General features: G+C 35.0%; 2 protein-coding genes across 2 annotated transcripts; both read left to right on the top strand.

Annotated features, from left to right (window-relative positions):
- Positions 1 to 915: 915 nt before the first annotated feature.
- Positions 916 to 8,550, top strand: LOC132308784 (proteasome subunit beta type-6). Its single transcript, XM_059807001.1, has 8 exons — positions 916 to 1,145; positions 1,336 to 1,412; positions 2,005 to 2,060; positions 3,189 to 3,261; positions 6,110 to 6,221; positions 7,114 to 7,187; positions 8,023 to 8,097; positions 8,192 to 8,550. Exons 1-8 carry the CDS (start codon positions 1,037 to 1,039, stop codon positions 8,321 to 8,323), a joined length of 708 nt encoding a protein of 235 aa, XP_059662984.1. The 5' UTR covers positions 916 to 1,036; the 3' UTR covers positions 8,324 to 8,550.
- A 2,696-nt stretch (positions 8,551 to 11,246) lies between these two features.
- Positions 11,247 to 17,686, top strand: LOC132308783 (AIG2-like protein D). Its single transcript, XM_059807000.1, has 5 exons — positions 11,247 to 11,510; positions 12,357 to 12,429; positions 15,421 to 15,513; positions 15,957 to 16,040; positions 17,325 to 17,686. The coding sequence occupies exons 1-5, from the start codon at positions 11,353 to 11,355 to the stop codon at positions 17,439 to 17,441; spliced, it is 525 nt and encodes a 174-aa protein (XP_059662983.1). The 5' UTR covers positions 11,247 to 11,352; the 3' UTR covers positions 17,442 to 17,686.
- The last annotated feature ends 1,509 nt before the right edge of the window (positions 17,687 to 19,195 follow it).

The following is a 19,195-nucleotide window of genomic DNA, read 5'->3' as shown; positions in this document are numbered from 1 at the left end:
ATATAATAAGGAACAGTTTGCACGTATTTTCAAATGTTAGGAATTTATATTCACATACTTAATAACATGATTTTTTTTTTTTTTGCACAATTTTTATAATAAATGATTTTTTTTTTTTTTTTTTCTTTTCACTTTACCTATATATACATAAACTTATCATTCTTATATTAGGCATGCATGATAAGAGATTCGGGATATTCATTTAATTCGAATCCGTCAATTCGTAAAATTAGTCCTATCCAATCTCATTCGTTCGAATTTAATTAGTTTTTCTTGATTTCACGGTTCGGTTACAAATTGATAAATAAGAAATCTATAATCCATTGATCCATTTTAACGTATCATAGTCTTAAAAAAAAAAAACATGGTCATATATTTTTTTTTGGGGGGTGACTTAGCAATGATTAGTGGGATTAAGGAGTTGGTGGGGAAGAAAAACGATGGTGGTGGGTTTCAAACATGGGCCAAAAACCCCAAACAAAACACACCTTATCACTGAGCTAGTGCTGCACTTACATCAACCATCGGTTCAAATTATATAATATATATACACACACTATTTCTATTTCTATTTTATTATTTTAAGTTTTATTAACTTTTAACCTCGGTTGAAAATTCATCTAATTGGATCATTGGTTAAAAAAGTTTAATTCGCATAAACAATCCTTTCAATTCGGCTTAGTCAGATCCAATTCAATAAATTGTAAAAAAATGAATCGAATTAAATTAAATTTTTATGGATCTGCAAATATCAAATTGAATTAATCTGGGATCCAAGAATATCACCACTAATTTACCAAATTAATCTTACTCTGTTATTAAAAGATTAGTCATCAGTGAAGAAGATTCCAGCCAAATTTACCAATTTGACCCTACTTTGCTTGTGCAATAAGTAGGGATTTAATTTTTCTCGGTAGCCTTTATTATACTCCCTACACTTCTCGTTCGATTAGGTTTCTCCATTGAAATTGTGTATTAGGGTTTCGAGTATTCGATCTCTCCCATTCCCCACTGTTCAAACCCTCCAATTGCTGTGATGGATCACGATATGGGTCTAAATGCTCCTCACTCCATGGGAACAACTATCATCGGAGTTACTTACAACGGAGGGGTTGTTCTCGGTGCCGATTCTAGAACCAGCACCGGTAATTTCTTATACCCTTTCCAATTTTTGGGGGAAAAAGCCACAAGTTTGTGAATTTTAAATGTTTCTGTTGTTAGGAGCCCAAATACATATATGTATATATATGTATGTTTCAAATTTACCTTTCAATTTGTTATGATTCTCATATATGTATCTCCGAGGTTGAAGCCACACTCTTGATTTGTTGCTAGGGGTTTATGTTGCTAATCGGGCTTCTGACAAGATCACACAGCTGACGGATAATGTCTACCTTTGTCGCTCTGGATCGGTATTTCTCATATTCAACTATGCTTGTTCTTATTTGGTTTATCAGTAAAGTTATAGCAGCAATTAACTTGATATGGTCGTATAGTTTCGTGGGTTGGCGATGAACATTGCTTTGCTAATAGACATACGTATACATGTTCTTAGTTATCCACTAGGACTAGCATATATTGTGGTAGCTATGTAAAAGTTTGTGGTATCTCATGATACTTGTTTTGGATGGAATTATTTTCTTTTGAAATTTCTGCAAATTGTGCTACTATTAAAACAAATTTTCCATATAAGTTGTGAAACTTGTTTTGAATAGAACACTTCTTGTTGTGGTTTCCCCCTTTTCTTGTTATTCTCCTTGCTTTGTATTTTTAGGGAACCCCTATGAGGAATAAGATGACAAAGTTCAAAAGTAATACACACATACATATATATATAAGATATGATCATCTGTTTGATTATAGGCTGACGTGGAATTTGTTTTTTTGATGCAGATATTTTAGTTATGATATATTGAGAGAATGTAATTTTTTATTTTTTTACACATATTATAGTGGTCTCTACTTCTTCTTCAAATGGATCACTTACAAGTATTTTTCTTACAGGCTGCAGACTCTCAAATTGTATCCGACTACGTTCGCTACTTTCTTCATCAGCACACGTGGGTGATATATTTCTTGCATATTTTCAAAGATTTGTTCCTCTGAATTCCTTTAGGAGTTACATCAGCGGTGCTTATGCATTTGTGATTATTTGAATACTTTGTGTCTGTTTAATCATAAATTGCTGATAGTTTGATATATTTCTTGATCAGCACACGTGGGTGATATATTTATTGCATATTTTCAAAGATTTGTTCCTCTGAATTCTCTTAGGGGTTACTTCAGCAGTTCTTATGCATTTGTGATTATTTGATTTTGTTAATACATCTCTTTGCAAAACCTCTAAGTCATAGATATCTCTTGGATAAGAAACAACAGGCTTAGTTGGACTGTGAACCCAAAGACGGAAGGCTACCCAAAATCTAATGCAAGATCATTGATTCGATGGGACGATGCATTGTTTCCAAGGAAAGAATTCACTGAAGTTGCCCATAAGGCCTGATTTCCCACTGATGCAGAATGGGTTTCTGAGCAATCCATTCCAAGTTATGTCCAAATCTTTGAAGTTTGAAGGCTCATCTGTGGAAGGACACCCTTGAGAGTGATTTGGGTCATTAGGTTCTTTTAAGTTTGTAGTTTCACATATTAGGGCTGCTTTATCTCTCAGTGGGTTTTCTTTGGTTATGGTCTAAATGCTCTTATTTCTAAATTCTATCTGTAATTATTTTTTCCCCTAGATCAAGAATGTCCATTTAGGAACAAGTAGATCAATTATAACCTATCTGCAAACCAACTTTATGTTCATTGTAGTTATGACCATTATATTTTTCCCCCCACATCAAGAATTTCCTTTTTATGAACAAGTAGAGGAATTATAACCTATCTGCAAACCAACTTTATGTTCATTGTTGTTATGACCATTCCATCTGCGGAAGATTAATAAGTTAATTGGATCATGTGGATCATGTTTAATAGCTTGTTTTGCTATTATTTTGAGTTTAGTGATGTTTGCTTACCAATAGTAGCGGGCTGTTGTATTTTGTAATCCTGTTTTGTTTCATTTTTGTAGCTATTGATTTGGTTTTTTGCAATATATCTTGAGAGCAAGCATCGTCTGTTACAACCTACAATTCCAAAATTTTCCATAGATGGACCACCTCTCATGAAGTAGTTTTCTTTTTGTGCAGGATTCAGCTGGGGCAGCCTGCAACTGTTAAAGTTGCCGCAAACCTTGCAAGGCTATTGTCATACAATAACAAGGTCCGAGTTCACAAATTTAGTTTGTAGAGGATATTTCAATCATGCAATTGCTAGTCATTGTTTTAGTTATTTACTAAGGTCCTTTTTTCCCTAATTTAACAATAAAATGGAAATTGGTATTTATGATTGTTATTGGAAGAATTGTTCTGTTTTTTTCTTTTTCTTTTTTGTAATTTTTTTTTTTTCCCCTTCTTAATGTGGTTTTAATGAAATCTCATTGTAAGGAAGAGGATCTAGGATCAAAATTTAGAACACAGCATGTGAACAAATTTTTATTTGTCGATGGTGTTTACAGCTATAGATTAGGTTAGACCACCATGCAGTTGTAAAAATTTTAAATATCTTTAATCAACTAATCAATCTTTTCAGTTTCATGCAAATATTGCCACCCTTCATTTCTCTGTATCATGGTGTTAACAAAGTGGCTTGACTTACGAGGCTGTATTTGAACACTGTGCTGCTCATGAGGTTCGAAGGGGTGTGGCAGAATGTCACAGGCTGCATGCCAAGTTATTTGCCACATCACCCACAACACACATACTGGACAGTCATCAAGGCTCGGTTTATGACAGCATTTTTGTAAAACATAGTGGCATTCTTCTAGTATTTTTTAGGATTATAATTTTACACCTACTATGGTTATAAAATATAATTATTAAGTAGGTGCAAGATTTTATGATTGTGACTCCTTATGCGGTGGTAATGTTGTGTTAACAGTCCCAAAAATGTGAGTTTTGCGTATATAAAGGAAATCCAGTTGGGTAAATTTCGTGTCCATTTGCTTGTACATTGCACCTGAGTCTAATTGCAGTTTGGGCCCAGCGCAACCCTTTTTGTGACTACATTTGTTATTACATTCTGCCGATTAGTCATTGCTAACTTGTTAGTTTGCTTGTGGGTTGGCTCGCACTTTTAGCGTAAACCTCATTCATGGGAATGCTCTATTATTATTATTATTATTCTTAGTTGGTACTCACACACTATGTTACATGGACTCTTCAAAAGTAGTGAAGTACCCATGTCGGACACATATTGCTCGAACATGGGTATGGGATATGTGTCTGACACTGTTGGTTGGACGTGTACTTAAACATGTCTAATCATTCAATTATATTATGTTATTATTTAAAAATGAGTTAAATGCCTATATTGAACATTATATTAGATAAAAACATTACTTTACTCTAAAAAATAAAATAAAATAACTAATAAAATGAACATTTGGCCGTGTCCGTGTGTCCTTCTGTTTGGAGATTTGAACGCATGGACATATACCCGTATCCGACACACCTACCTAAGTCCATGTAATATAGTTCACACTCACCCCCTCCAAGGAATTGTTTGCACCAAAGAGTAGTCAAACCTTAGACTTGATGCTTCTTGAGGCACCAGAGTCAAGTGACTTTTCCACTTGAGCCAATGCCTTGGGGTTAGGATTACTCGTTTGTGTACATGGCACATCAGACAACTCTCCTTTCTTACATATGAGAGTGGATTATGACTTTATCAGAGCTAAAGATCAAGCTGTAGATTATGCTCATATTGTGTCAGGTTCTGTTTATTAGAATTGTTTGTAATGGATATCCATGGGCATTCATTGCTTCCTATGAAAGGGCCTTGGCATTATTTTGGTTCCCTCCTTTTTCTTCTATTTTTCATTATATATTCTTTTCCTGTGGGAATTTACAAATTTGGGAAGTGGACTTTCTTGATGATAACCTATGTAGGAGTAACCTTTTTATGACTTGCTCTTGTTTAAACTGGGAAGGTTTCTGGTATGCCCCTTTCCTAGGTCTTTTGCTACTATTATGGAGGGGAACCTACTTCCCCAAGATCATTTGGTATGTTCAGCTGTTTGCAAAGGTTGCCTTTGCTCTTGGGTTTTTTCTACAAGATTCTCACATTGTATAACCTGATCACTAGGAATTGGGCAAAGATTCTCAGTCTATAACCTGATTGGTAGGAATTGGGCTTTGCCTAGCATGTGTCTGTGCAACTCCAGTTGAAATTTTATTAACATTTCCTCCATGGTACCTCCTTATATGGCATTTGGCCCCTCTCGCTTCATAGTTTGAATCGTCATGGTTTTCTTCAATTGGGAAATTCATTTCTTATATGGTTAAGGATCCAGTTTCATCTCCTTTGGAGATTCTTCTTCGTGATCTTATGGAGTTAATGATATGAGAAACTGAAGAGGCATTAATGGAGTAGAGGGGTTTAGTGGCATGGCCTTTGTCCTATAGTCACGATTGTTTTGATTCATTGTATGGATTTACCCTATGATATTGAGAAAGTGGAGAGATACTAGTGATGTGGATGAGATTGTGGGATGCCTTTTTAGTCTGTACTATAGTCCAGGGTTGTATCGGTTCACTTTCTTTATATTCAGAGATTGGGTTTTCATGGCTTGGGAGGCTCGGACCAACTTCTTTAGAGAGTTTCTTTTACACCATCTTCTGTAGTACCTGGCTAGAGAATAAATGGAGAAGTGTTGATGGCATAGAGAATTTGTTGGTTTAGCCCTTTTACATTAACAGAAATGGTTTTGGTAAATCATATATATATATATATATATATATTAGAACTGTTTAGTTGCTCCCTAGTGCAGGGAGCAACATCCGAGGCTGGAAGCATATGCGTTCTATTTCATCCAATGGCTTTAATCTAAAACAGCTATTTTATATATTTTCCAGTTTCTGAAAGGTGGAAACCAATCTTGATTGTGTGATGGTTTATTGTATTTTTGCTTTTGTCTCAAGTCCAGCAGCCAATCTTGCCCTTCATTTTCGTTTGTTGAGTTTGTTAAATATTTACATTTTGCTATATAAATATCTTATGGATTTTACAGAATTTGCTGCAAACTGGTCTAATTGTTGGCGGATGGGACAAATACGAAGGAGGCAAAATATTTGGAATTCCTCTTGGTGGAACACTAATAGAGCAGCCTTTTGCCATTGGAGGTTTATTTTCATTTCAAACTTATTCATCTCTCTCTGTGTTGCTTTATTTTTGGTTGAATTCTTAACAGAGAATCTCTCTTCTTTGGAAATATTTACTGTTGAATCAAGAGGAATTTCTTTCTAATATCATGCTTTTATATGAATATTTAAGTAAATATAAAATATAAATATTTTACATTAATTACCATTGAACTTGTCCGTTTCAACATTGAATTTTGAAAAAATGTAGCACAAGTTATCCCATTCTTTGCTCAAATGTAGTGGTGAAATTTGAGGAACATTCAAGATACTAAAACTGAAGTTTGGAGTTGAAGGGCGCAGTGGAAGGTCATGGAGTTGGAGGTTGGGACTGCAAAGAAACTTGCACAACCAAGGTTTTAGGTTTTTAGCTATGATGAAGTATCTTTATCATTTTACTTATCAAAAAAAAAAAAAAAGTGTCTTTATCATTTCTACTTTTCAATAAACGGGGTGGAGCAGAGAGGACCCTGTTGGAGCTCAAGTAGCGCCTCCCTAATCTTAATTACAACTCTTTGATATTTTTTTTGGGCATTGACATGGGTACTAATCCCTCTCCCAATAAACCCTCCACGCCTTGCCTTGTACTGGGACTTGAACCTTGCACCATTTCTTTTAAAATCAAGAGATACAACTTGAGCTAGATGGATCGTAGCTTTACCTAATATTACAAGTATGTACTATCCTGCGTCTTTCATAAAATTACACGTATTAAGTTATTTCTCTTTAGCTTTTGATGATTAAACTTTGTTGTGGCTGTTACTAAAATTATCATGTTGAAAGATTTGTTGTGGTAGTAGTACGTTCACCTGCAATTCCACTGCAATTCTTTTGTCTTTTTATGTGGGTTTTATAGCTTGACAAACTTGTACAGGATCTGGGTCTAGCTACTTGTATGGGTTCTTTGATCAGGCATGGAAAGAAGGAATGACCAAGGACGAAGCTGAGGTATGTAGATTTTGATGTTACTTATTGGAAGGAAATAATAGCTATGTCAGAATTAGTTGTCCAAAGCTCCATATTTTTCTTTGGTTTGGTAGGACTTAAACCTGCTAATAAACTTAAATTCATGTACAAACTAAAAAAACAAAAAACTAATATGGTATAATCTTTATTTAGTTCTATCAAAGTGATCATTGGAATTTTCCCAAGAAAACAAATCTGATGACTCAACTGTTTTGTCCTATAGTTGCATTTTAATTCCAGTCTGTGTGTGTGTGTTGGGGGGTTATAATAATAGATATTTCTTTGCGATAGGTGTCTCAGTAGGTCCTCATCATCTTTCCCTTTATACCATATGTATGGCCACATTTCTATTACAAGTCATATATCCTATTATTTCTGTAAACTCATTTCTAATTATTTAATCCCATGTGAGTTTTGGTCGGCTTTTCTGTCTCTTACCTTCTATGCAAATTAATCTACCTCCTTTTCAATGTTTTCATACCTGTCCATACAAGGGTCTTGGTTAACATGACCATATGACCTGAGTCTACTTTCTCTATTTTATAATTAATAGGTGTTTCAGTAGGTATTTTTAATTTAAACCTTGACATAATAGAAGGTTTAAGGTAAGATTTTATGGTAATAAGTTCATTATTCATAGGAAGGGTAATTGCTCACCTCCTTCCCGCTCTTACAGAGAGCTTGATAAAAAAAACATTGATTTTTACACCATTAAGCTGCCTAGGAAAGATAAAAAGAACAGTAAAGAATTGTTGTTTCTTTAGCTGAAATTTGTATTCATTCTTAATATCTAATGGCTTTTGGTGTTCTGCTGCAGCAATTGGTGGTTAAAGCAGTTTCCCTTGCCATTGCTAGAGATGGTGCTAGTGGGGGCGTTGTTCGCACTGTTATTGTAAGATTTTCTCATCTAACTTGGGTCTCTGGCTTCACCTTTGTGTCCCTGTATCCACTTACTGACGCAGCTTCTTGTTTATGGGCATTTTCAGATTAACGCTGATGGAGTTACCAGAAACTTCTACCCGAGTGACAAGCTTCCACTGTGGCATGAGGAGTTGGAGCCTCAGAATTCATTGCTGGACATATTGAATGCTCCTGGACCTGAACCCATGAACATATAGTGAAAGATGATCTGATTCTTGATTAGTGTTTTGATCTTTCTTTCATTACCTTGGATTGTATGCACTGTTCTTTCTTTGGTCAAATGATAGAAGAATGACCGTACACTGATTTACAATTGCTTTTAAAAAGTGCTGGGTCATTGCAAAAATTGGATTTCTACATGGTTATTATGGCTTCATAAAAGCGAAATTGCATTCAATCATATGAAGGGTGGATGCAACGAAAATTATATGGTGTTTGTTCTTTGGAAGTTGTTTTGGGAATTAAGTATGCAGAATCGAATTTATGTTTCTTTCTCAACAAAATCTATGGTTAAGGACTATAAATGCAAATGTACGTAGTTAAGACTTTGTGAGAAATACGGAACAATGAAAGAGAGAGGCCTTAACAGGGGATTTGAGGGGGAGAGGTGTGGTTGCCGGGAGTTGTCACGGGTAGGATTCATTCTTTTGCTTAGCCACTGGAATAGGGCTGAGGTGATCTTGAACAGGGAATTGAAATGGTTATTGATTTAGGACTCTGGCTGACTTTGTTCTATATATATTCTCTGGTTTTTTTTTTTTGTTTTGGGTTTCTGTATGGATGTAATGTGTTATCTTTCTATTTACAGACATGGGTAAGATTTTGCTGAATTATGTTGAATTGCATCGTGTACATTGTTTTTGTTGATGGTTTTGTTATTGTTTGATTTGTGAAGTTTTTATAGCCGGTGTAACAACTCACTAGTGGTATTAGACCTTTGTTGATTGTGAAGTATTAAGTGCTTTGGGTAAGTCATCTTGAAAAGGCCTTGAATTGTGTGTAGATTGGTTTTGGCTTTTTAAGTGGTATTTCTTTTTAGAATATATATTGTTTATTAATTTTTGGGTAAAGTGCAAATAACCCCCCTGAACTATGGGGAAATTTGCAACTAACCCCCTGAACTACCAAAAATGCAAAAAACCCCTCAAACTATACAAAAAAGTTGCAGATCACCCCATCCGGTGACCGGCCGTCCAAAAATGAGCGCGTGATTCACACGCGACAGACAAACTAAGTTTTTTGGACAATAATGCCCTTCTATATATGAAAATACCAAATTATCCTATAACCACCACCACCGTCGTCTACGACCACCACCACCTTCTGCAACCACCAACATAACCACCACCACCGTCCGCAACCACCAACATAACCACCACGAAACCCTCCTGAACTCATGCCAAAACACACCGTTAAACGAAATCAAACCCACCACCATCACTACCACCTCCATCGGCATCTCAACGGCACACCACCAAACCCAATCGAACCAGTACACAAACCCACAGCCACCACCCCAATCCCGCCACCACCATCACCCGTCATCACCAACCACAGCCTAACCTTCTCTCCATCAAACCCATCACACACCGTGAAACCAAACCCCCACTAACCCACTGCCATCACCCCCTTCAATCACAATCTCTGGTTCTCCCTCGGGAACGAAGGCGGTATGGAACTGCTACTCGGTGGCGTCGAATTCCGGTCTGATAGCGGAGCACTAGTATGGGCGGCGATGGATCCGTATGCGAGCAACGAAGCTTTCAATTGCAGCAACGGCGATCTGTTCAAGTGGAAGCACTTGTGGAGAATGATTGCGGAGTAATTTGGGGTCGATGAAAACGAGAAGTGGGTGACCGTCCCGATCGGAACAGGGAGGTTGGTGGATGAGGCGAAGCCCGGCCGCTGTGCAGCTAAGCCGCAACCAGCCCATCGCCGCGAGTTAACCATGGCCGAACCAGCCCATTGCCGTTCAGCCCACCTTGCTCGCCGGTCCTCTCCACCATCCGAGCTCGTTCCAGCTGTCACCGCAAGAGACGGTGGCGGGGCAGGCGCAGGAGATGACGGCAGCGAGATCCCAGCGGCGACGAGGATGATTTGGGTTTTGACGCGTCGACTCCGCATCGTCACCATAATCGCCGACTTACCTCCTCTTCCGTCACCATAATCGCCGCCGCCGCCACCATCTTTTTCCTTCATTTTCTTCATGATTCAATCTCCAGCCTGATGCTTCTCTCTCTCTTCAATCTCCAATGTTATATATATATATAAACACATATATATAAATTCAGAAACACACCAGAAATATATATATATATATATATATATATATATATGTTTATTTATTATTTTATTTCTTTATATATATATATATAATCATAAGGGCAATTCAGACTTTTTATTTTTCCGGTTAAGTCAGTCACCGGAATGGACTGAAATGCAACAAATTCATAGTTTAGGGGGTTTTTTTTAGTTTAGGGGGATTAGTTGCAATTTGTCAATAGTACAGGGGGGTTATTTGCACTTTACCCTTAATTTTTTGACGATAGATTTTGCTAGTTGAGTCTAAGATTTTACTGGATTACTGTTTCAAATTTCTATTTCGATTTAGATTTATGTTATATGTATTTTTTTTTTTCTCCTTCTGGTAAGTGAAAAAGTACTGGACTTTAGGACTCCATAAATGTATAGATGCCTAATTTTGCTCAGTATTAATGATTTAAGCTACATATAGAAGGAAGTGTTTTTCTATCAAAAAATCAGAACCATTTAGCTCGCTATGTTACACATATTACAAGTGATACAGTCGTTAATGTGAAAGTACGTAATAGTAACAAAGTCAACATATTAGCAGTTTGAAGTGTTGACTTTGCAAAAAACCCATTTAGCATTTTGAAACTGAACCGTGAAGTAATTTGTATAAATCTTAAATTTCAATTCTTTAAACTTTTTTAACACTTAATTTTTAGTTTTATTAAACGAAATCAATTTTTCATAATTATCCTTTAAAAAAAGAAAAAAGAAAAAAGAAAAAGAAAACAAACATCTTTCTTAGTATTTCGGGCTCTTAAAAACGGTTGTGATGTGGATTGCAACGATTGGAGTCTAAGGAGTAAAAAGCTAGACAAATTAGGTCCAATTATCATTTTCCAAACAGAAAATGTATTTCAATGCCCTTGACACTGCAAGTAATGCGTAAGTATCAAACAAATTAGAGAGAGAGAGAATGGGATCGACTACGGTGGTTTCAGTGGGTGCCAATTCTTCTTCTTCTCAGGGGATGGTTCATAACGTCTTCGTATACGGGAGTCTGCAAGCTGAGGAGGTTGTTCGAGTCCTATTGAAGCGTGTTCCTCGATCTTCTCCCGCCATCCTCAACCACCAGTCAGTCTCTCTCTAGATTTCACTTCTATTTCTCGTTGTTTTTCTTGTTTCTGTTATTCTAATTCATTGGATTATACTCTCTCAAGAGTATTTTAGATTCATTTACATTCTCTTATAGCAAATGATCGTTGTATGCAACACCCATTCAAGGGGGGTTTGATCAGGTTTTACTTCCGAAGAGGGTTTTGGAAATAAATTATGGTGATGACGATCATGATTTGTGGTTTTTTGGTTTTTAGGTATATAATTTTTGGGTTTCAGGTGCAGTTTTTATTTGAGCATAACAAAATAGTGTTTTTTTTTTTTTTTTTTTGTTACTTATAAATTAGCAAAATTAATATTGGATGATAAGTAACAGCAAGAGAAATTTATGAATCATGAAGAAGGTAATTAGTCTTTGAAGTCTTATGCTTGAATTGAGAAACCAAATTTATTTAACTTCATGTGTATACGACCCACTACTGAGTCTACTGAAGTGCAAACTTAGTTAAATACTCCTATTATACATGTTCGTTAAGACCTAATTCTACGAAGTAAAAAGATGCACATTAGTCAAAAAAATCTGAATCATAACACGAAATACTTGTTCTTTTAATTAAACAGTATATAATACATGTAATAAGCGCGTGCTATACATGATTCTAAAATTTAGAATCTTCCCGTTATTTCAATTTGTAAGTGTGTCACTCATGGATCATTTTCTCGGTTCTAAAATTATTAATTGGATTTGTTACTCGTGAAACACTAAAACATTTCATTGTTGTAGATAATTGTAATTTTTTTCAACTTTTCTAGTGCAACCATTTCCGGTCTCTAATAGCATTCAAATGGCTTGCTTTCTTGTAGCCATAGGTTTAGCATCAAAGGACGTGTTTATCCTGCTATTCTGCCTGTAGAGAATAAGAAGGTTACAGGGAAGGTTTGTTTATTATGCTATGAGATTTGGTTTCTTTGGTGTATATATGACTTTATTTTTTATTTAAATGAAAAATAAAAAATTTCTTTCTTTGCTATTATATTTGAATTCTCTTCATGTGCACTTTCTCTAACATGTGACAGTGGTAATTAAAGTTGCTAAAGTAACAAATTTTATTTGTAGAATTATTTGTGATCGGAAACATAATTACAAAATAAGTTCCTTGTCTTAGGAGTTTACCATACAAACTCATCAAAACAAATTGATTAAGGTCATAAGAATGTTGATGAAAATTAATTTATACATATTTGAAGCAGGAGACCACTTTATTTTTGTTTCTGGTGGCATTAGTTCTTTTCATAGTTATTAAAGGCCCAAGGCACACCAAGGCACTAGAGGTCCTTTGGAGCCTAAGCGCACGGCGAGGCGCGTGCCTGAGTGAAGTGAGGTGCACAATTGAAAATTTAAACTACCATAATAACATTCATATCTCATAAGTCATATCAATATTCTAAAAATTAATATCAAATATAAAAAAGTGAATCCATCAACTATACAAGCATCCAACAACCATAAAACAGAGCACAAATTTGTTTTCTTGAAAGGCAAAGCAAAATGTGTTTTTTGAATGGCAAAACAAAGTACAAAAAGAAATAAATATGTTAACAAAAAAAAAAAAAATTCTTAACAAGATAAAAAACGAAAAGAAAAAATAGAGCAGAAAAAAGAAGACAGAGAGATGAGAGAACTAGACGAAGAGAGAGATGTAAACAAAGATAAAAAGAGAGGAGAGATCTAGAGGAGAAGAGAGAAAAAGAAAAGAAAAGAAAGAACTGACGTGGCTTCCTCGTTCATCTCTGCAACTAGCGCTTCGTCTTCGTCTCATAATCTCATTCTATCATTGTTCGGTTAACACTTTGACTCATGGCTTTCTTATTTTTTTATTCTTTTGAACAAAAGTTCCTTATATCGTATGATTGAGCTCTCTTTTTTGTTTATTAAGTTGCCAAAAGTACCATTTTTGGCTTAAGAAATAGAACAATCGTATTTTTTTAAACAAATATCAGTGAGGCACGCCTAGGCGCATCTCACAAACAGGACGAGGCGCAACCGAGGCGCGCGCCTAGTAAACATCAGTGAGCCTGGAATGACAACAAGCACTAAACCCGAGGCTCGAGCCTAGGCGCGCCTTTAACAACAGTGGTTCTTTTATGTCTCCTTTGCCTAATGATCATGGCTTAAAATTATAAACGCGGGAGATATAAGATTATGGATGGAACCTACTGAATTGATAACGTAATGCATAAACAAGTAGGTTCTTTCCAATTTATGTGAAGTATTTTGCTTGATGCCATATTTTTTCTCCTTTTCCTTTTTTGGGTGCTTTCAACACCCTCTGTTTTAGTTGCTCAACTTTATGTATAAACGATCACATTGATTGATATGTAAAAGTAGATTATTCATAGTTCCTTAAGCTCTTTTTTTTTTTTTTTTTTTTTTTTGAGATAAGTCGGAGCTCCTTAAGCTCTTATCATATTTTCCTTTCATTTGCTCTCAAGTCTTTGTCAAGTTCGCATTATCTTGAGAAAGTTATTATTGTTTATGTCACAAATCTTAGCAAATATGTTATTATTATTGTTATTTGATAAGAGTATATATGTCAAGTTTCGTATGTTATTTTTTACTTCAATTCTCACTCTCTTTCATAAAGTACTTGTAATTTTGATGCAAGAATGGGCAATGAATTTTTTTTATTTCAATTGGTTTGCTCTGGTTTCTAGCTTTCTATCAATTGTCTCAGATGTTCCTTATTGTTGGGAACCATATTGTAGTTTTTTGCAACAAACTGGTGAGTTGGATGGTATAAGATTGGGACTGCATCTTCATACAACGATATGTAGAACTCTGAAGACATGCTATCTTAAATGATGCAAATAAAGATCTTAATTTCCTCCCAAGTACTCGCATTATTAATTTTAATTCTCTGTTATTTCTCTGATTATGATTTGCAACATCTTATGAGCTTTTTATTGTTTATTTTGTCAAATTTGCCCACAATATGATTTGGATGTCTTACTCAACTAGAGATCTGGTTATAGATCTTTCTGGAGCATTTTATTTTCTCTATTGAATTTCATCAATGGGTTCAGATCGTCTTTCCTCAGACCATCCTAATTTCGTACCTACTGAGAAACTGCCAGTTGAGCCTCCTGTAATTAACTTCTTGACCATGAAACCTCTCACCTAGCATTAGAAAATAAAAATTATTGTCGAGTGGTTGATTCCAAGTGAAGTGGATTTCTTATGGAAATTTTAAATGTATTAACTAGGAAAATTTTGTCATGGCTCTTTTGTTTATAATGTTTGCTAGGCAGAGAATGGAAATTACATTAAAGGCCAATAAGAAATGTGGATATCAAAAGAAAACATTAAGAAGTAGAAAGTACTTGATGCCATGCTTTTATCTCATTACTTGTTCTTTTTGTTCTTTGTTATCGAAACTCGAACCTGATTATCACATTCCTCGGATTTTGGAAGAGACCAGGAAACTTGTGTACATGTGAGTTAATGTGTCATTAGTCCTCTTCCATCAGTTAAAAGTAGCTAACCATGTTAACTGCCTGATATGAATGTGTCTACCCCTCCACCCACAATTATATTACGTTTTCAAGTGGCGTAATATAATTGAGTTAATGTGTCATTAGCCCACCATGTTCTTTTACTGTCCTGCATGGGCTTAAACATGAACAGGAGAGTGAAAATGCTTAAGCAGTACTCCAACCATTCACATTCCTTTGGAACATTGACCTGACCAGTAACTGGCAAAAAATACTTTTCAGACACAATTGACGCATATGTTTTATTTTGATTGATTTATCCTCATGTTGAGGTTCTTTGCCACTCCATAACTATTCTCACTTAGTTCTACACCCTTTACAATAAATAAATATTTTTATTCCATCGATATTTTATTTCAATAAAATTTTGCTGCAGGTCCTCCTGGGGATAACAACTCCCGAATTAGACATTCTGGATACGTTTGAGGATGTTGAGTATGAGAGGAGGACTGTTGAAGTTTCTTTGATGGTATGTGCAACTGAAATTACCTTGAGGACTTTAAATGCTTTGTTGATGAACTAATAATATCACTTAAAATATAAGAGGCTTGAAATGAGAGATTTATGTAGAAAACGCAGCAACCCCTGATTGTTGGAAGAGTTATTGAGTTCTCCTGATTACTGGAGCCCTTTGGTGGCTAACCTACTTGACATGGAGAAGGAGAGCTACCAGTGAGTTTAAATGTGGGAATAATGTAACTAAATGGAATATATCTGATAAAAACTAATACCAACAATCTAACTAAGCCATAATATTTTATACTTTTTTTGGTCAGGGGAGTATATGGTCAATTTTAAGGAGTATGATTCGAGTTTGATTTCTGTCAAATTTAGTGATATAATGTGGTTATCACTATATAATTTCATTGTTTTTTAACTGTTAAAGAAGGACGTTGTGGGGAAATTTTGCAGGATAGTTCTGAGAAGTTACAGACTTACGCATATATTTGGAGCAACCAGGATGATCCAAGCTTATATGGAGAATGGAATTTGGAGGTAACCCTGTTATCTTTTCTTCAACTTGCTCATATACTTGAACTGCTGCATGGATAGAACCTCTGCAAAGAAACAAAAAGCAGTAGGGGATGGAGTGGGGGGAATGAGCTGTGAACTCACTTAGATTTAGCAAAGAAATGACATATGCTAATTGGATATAAAATTTATTCAAATAGGTGTGGTGGAACTTTGTCCAGCTCTAAAAAGGATTTGTATGAACCTAATTTGTTGAAGTTGGAATTTGTTTGGTGCAAGTTTTGCAGTCTACAATCTTGCAATGCTAGTTATAGACATTAGGTATCTTTTTAATGTCTTTAAATGTCAAACAATGAGGTCCTAAGTTGGCACAAATAACTTGAAGTTGTATGGCGGTTGTTGTTTCTTTTTTCTTTTTCTGTAATGAAAAAGAAATCAATTTTGTAGTGGAACTCGAGAGCAAAGACTTAAAGAGGAATACTGAAAGCAAAGCGTAGGCCTTAAGGGTTTGTGCACCCCTCCTTATGAAATAGAGGTTGTAATGCTGAAATGGGGTCTTCCTTGCTATTATTGTTACCAGAACGCTTTTTTTCTTTTCTTTTCTTTTGTGTTGTTACATTTCCATTGATAATACATGTAAGCAGAGTTGCTGACAATGCCCAAATAGGGAGGGAGAGTTAGGATCAACTAGAGAAATCGAAGCATAAACATAGTTCAAAAAAATATGTGGAAATGGTAAACAAGAAACAATTCAAGTGGACTAGGATTCTGATGGGACAAATTACTGAAAATCTTGATAAAACAAATAGTGTAGGTTAGGAATTTGTATTGAAAAAAGAAAACGTAGTAATTATGGAATAAATAGAAAAAAACTGTTAAAAAAAAATTCATTTGAATTTTGACAAAGAAGAAAGGGCTTGGGAAGCATTGTATGTGTGTGTGAGAGAGTGAGAGAGAGAGAGATCGTTCCAAGGCAAACTAGTCTCTCGTAAGTTTCCCATCATTTCCAACTGCTTTGAGGATATTCTCAATGAGATTCTAGTTCGTTAAAAAATTGTAACTGTTTCCATTAAATTTTCTAAATATTTTTCAAAAGTTTTGCCTAAATTGTTTCGGGCTTTCTTTCTAGCTTCCGAAACTGATTTCTGAGAAAGCAGGTATCCACCTAAATGTTAACAGCTATTATATTGCCAATGCTTTAACTGTGGAAACTTTATTTGTTCTTGCTTTTACCAAATTTAGTATTGGGTAGTGATGAAAATGAGCACATGAGTTATAGAATTTAATATCACACATTCATTTTACAAGGAATGGAAACAAGTACACATGAATGATTTCGTGAAGATGACCATGGGGTTTGCGGAAGAACTGGAGGTACCTGAACCAAAGACGAGAGTGGAAACATATGAAAACTTCTATCAGTAGAGTGGTGACAATTTCCCCATGTCTTGATGCTATTATTTATTAAAAATAATGTTTATACCCTCATGTCTTGGTAAGAATGTATGTTTTTAAGTACTATGCAACTTTTTTTTTTTTTTTTTTTTTCTCTTTTTTCTGGTAAGGATTATTCATCCCATATTCATTATTACTTTGTTATAATTGTTTGTCTACCCTCTTATTAGAGAGTTTGTTTGTTGGGGGTAGACCAAATTCACGTTTGTTTTTTATTTTTTATTTTCTTCTTTTTCTTAGGCCAATAACATATGGCATCATCTATTATAGAAACTTGAAACCTCAACGGACCATTCATTTTGAGAGGTGAGGGGATACACTGAGTTACAATCTTTGATTTGTTTCTGAGTATTAAAAATATATATAGTATAAACATATGTTTTGAAGTGTGCAAAAAGTATCAAATATTTACCCAAAAAAAAAGTATAAAACATAGAGTAATGTTAATGTGGAGGCTCCACTGTTATATTTCTCATAAAATTCGACCGGTTGGACTTATCCCGAGATAGTTTTAATGCAGAAAACTCAATTAACTGGCAATATAGTAAGAGTAATTTTCTTGCATAAAGTACAACCGGTTGGAAATATAGTAAGAGTGATTTTCTTGCATAAAGTTCAACCAATTCTAATTTGATATTCAACCGGTTGACCCTTTAGATCAAAATACTTTAAAAAATAAAAAATTAATGAACAAATTATATTATCACGTTGCCAATGTTAAACTGATTTCACACAAAAAAAAAAAAAATGGTTCAAGATATCATAAAATTAAAACATATAAGGCGATCAAGGTTGGTATTGTAATTTGTTCAAAAGAAAAAAAATTGTAAAACTTTTACTGATTTGCATGATTTAGGATAAATGAATTTTAGTATGAAAAATTGGCTATAGTTATCTTTTCAGTCATCTTTCAAGTGGTTAGATTCATACATTAATATTATTGCATGATCGTGATAAAATGACAACATTTATAAGAAATGTTAGCACTTAGTAGAACTCATCATAACATTACTCTAAATCATGGAGTCAAAGTATTTATTAATAAAAATCATTTAGTTAAAGTATTTATTGATAAAATTATTTTTACATTACAGATCTTTTTAGGAAGTATTAAACACATAAAAGTATGATTGCAGTATTTCACCATTAAAACAAAAGGATGATACTTCATTGCTTCCTGGTTATTTATTTAATTTTTTTTTTTTTAAAGGAAAAAAATGCAGGGAATATAATAAACTTTTCAATACGCTTGGGATAAATACAAAAGTGGAGGGCAATTGCATAAAAATATATATAAATATGAAAAGCGGAGCGCCCGTCAGTTGGTCTATATATTGGGTCCAAAGTCCGCAGTTGGTGACAAAGCGTGCTAGGGTTAGGGTTAGGGTTAGGGTTAGGGTTCATACTTCATATCCAATCATAGACGGCGGCCGTCAGTTCGTCTATATATTGGGTCCAAAGTCAGTGACAAAGCGTGCTAGGGTTAGGGTTCATATTTCATATCCAATCCCAGACGGCGGCTTTGCGTTTGTGTAGGGCGATGGATGGTACTGAGAGAGAGAGAGTGATGAGATATCTGTATGTCTTTGTGTGTGTGCTTGTGTGTGTATGTGTGAGAGAGAGAGAGTGATGAGATCTCTGTATGTCTTTGGGCGTGTGTTTGTGTGTGTGTGTGTGAGAGAGAGAAGAAACGTGTGTGAATTGGGTGGGTTATGGGACTGGAG

This window comes from Cornus florida, unplaced genomic scaffold, assembly GCF_030987335.1.
Source record: "Cornus florida cultivar Cherokee Brave unplaced genomic scaffold, ASM3098733v1 CherokeeBrave_3.0.0_Hap2_Chr05, whole genome shotgun sequence".
Classification (NCBI taxonomy): domain Eukaryota; kingdom Viridiplantae; phylum Streptophyta; class Magnoliopsida; order Cornales; family Cornaceae; genus Cornus; species Cornus florida.
Note: the sequence above shows the minus strand (reverse complement) of the source record. Positions and strands in the feature narration are given on the sequence as shown.

Coding starts and splice junctions, on each gene's coding strand:
- LOC132308784 (XM_059807001.1), top strand. CDS start 1,037: ATGGATCACGATATGGGTCTAAATGCTCCTCACTCCATGGGAACAACT. Junction 2,061..3,188: donor TACTTTCTTCATCAGCACAC/GTGGGTGATATA, acceptor CTTTTTGTGCAG/GATTCAGCTGGGGCAGCCTG. Junction 8,098..8,191: donor GCGTTGTTCGCACTGTTATT/GTAAGATTTTCT, acceptor GGGCATTTTCAG/ATTAACGCTGATGGAGTTAC.
- LOC132308783 (XM_059807000.1), top strand. CDS start 11,353: ATGGGATCGACTACGGTGGTTTCAGTGGGTGCCAATTCTTCTTCTTCT. Junction 11,511..12,356: donor CCCGCCATCCTCAACCACCA/GTCAGTCTCTCT, acceptor GCTTTCTTGTAG/CCATAGGTTTAGCATCAAAG. Junction 15,514..15,956: donor CTGTTGAAGTTTCTTTGATG/GTATGTGCAACT, acceptor GAAATTTTGCAG/GATAGTTCTGAGAAGTTACA.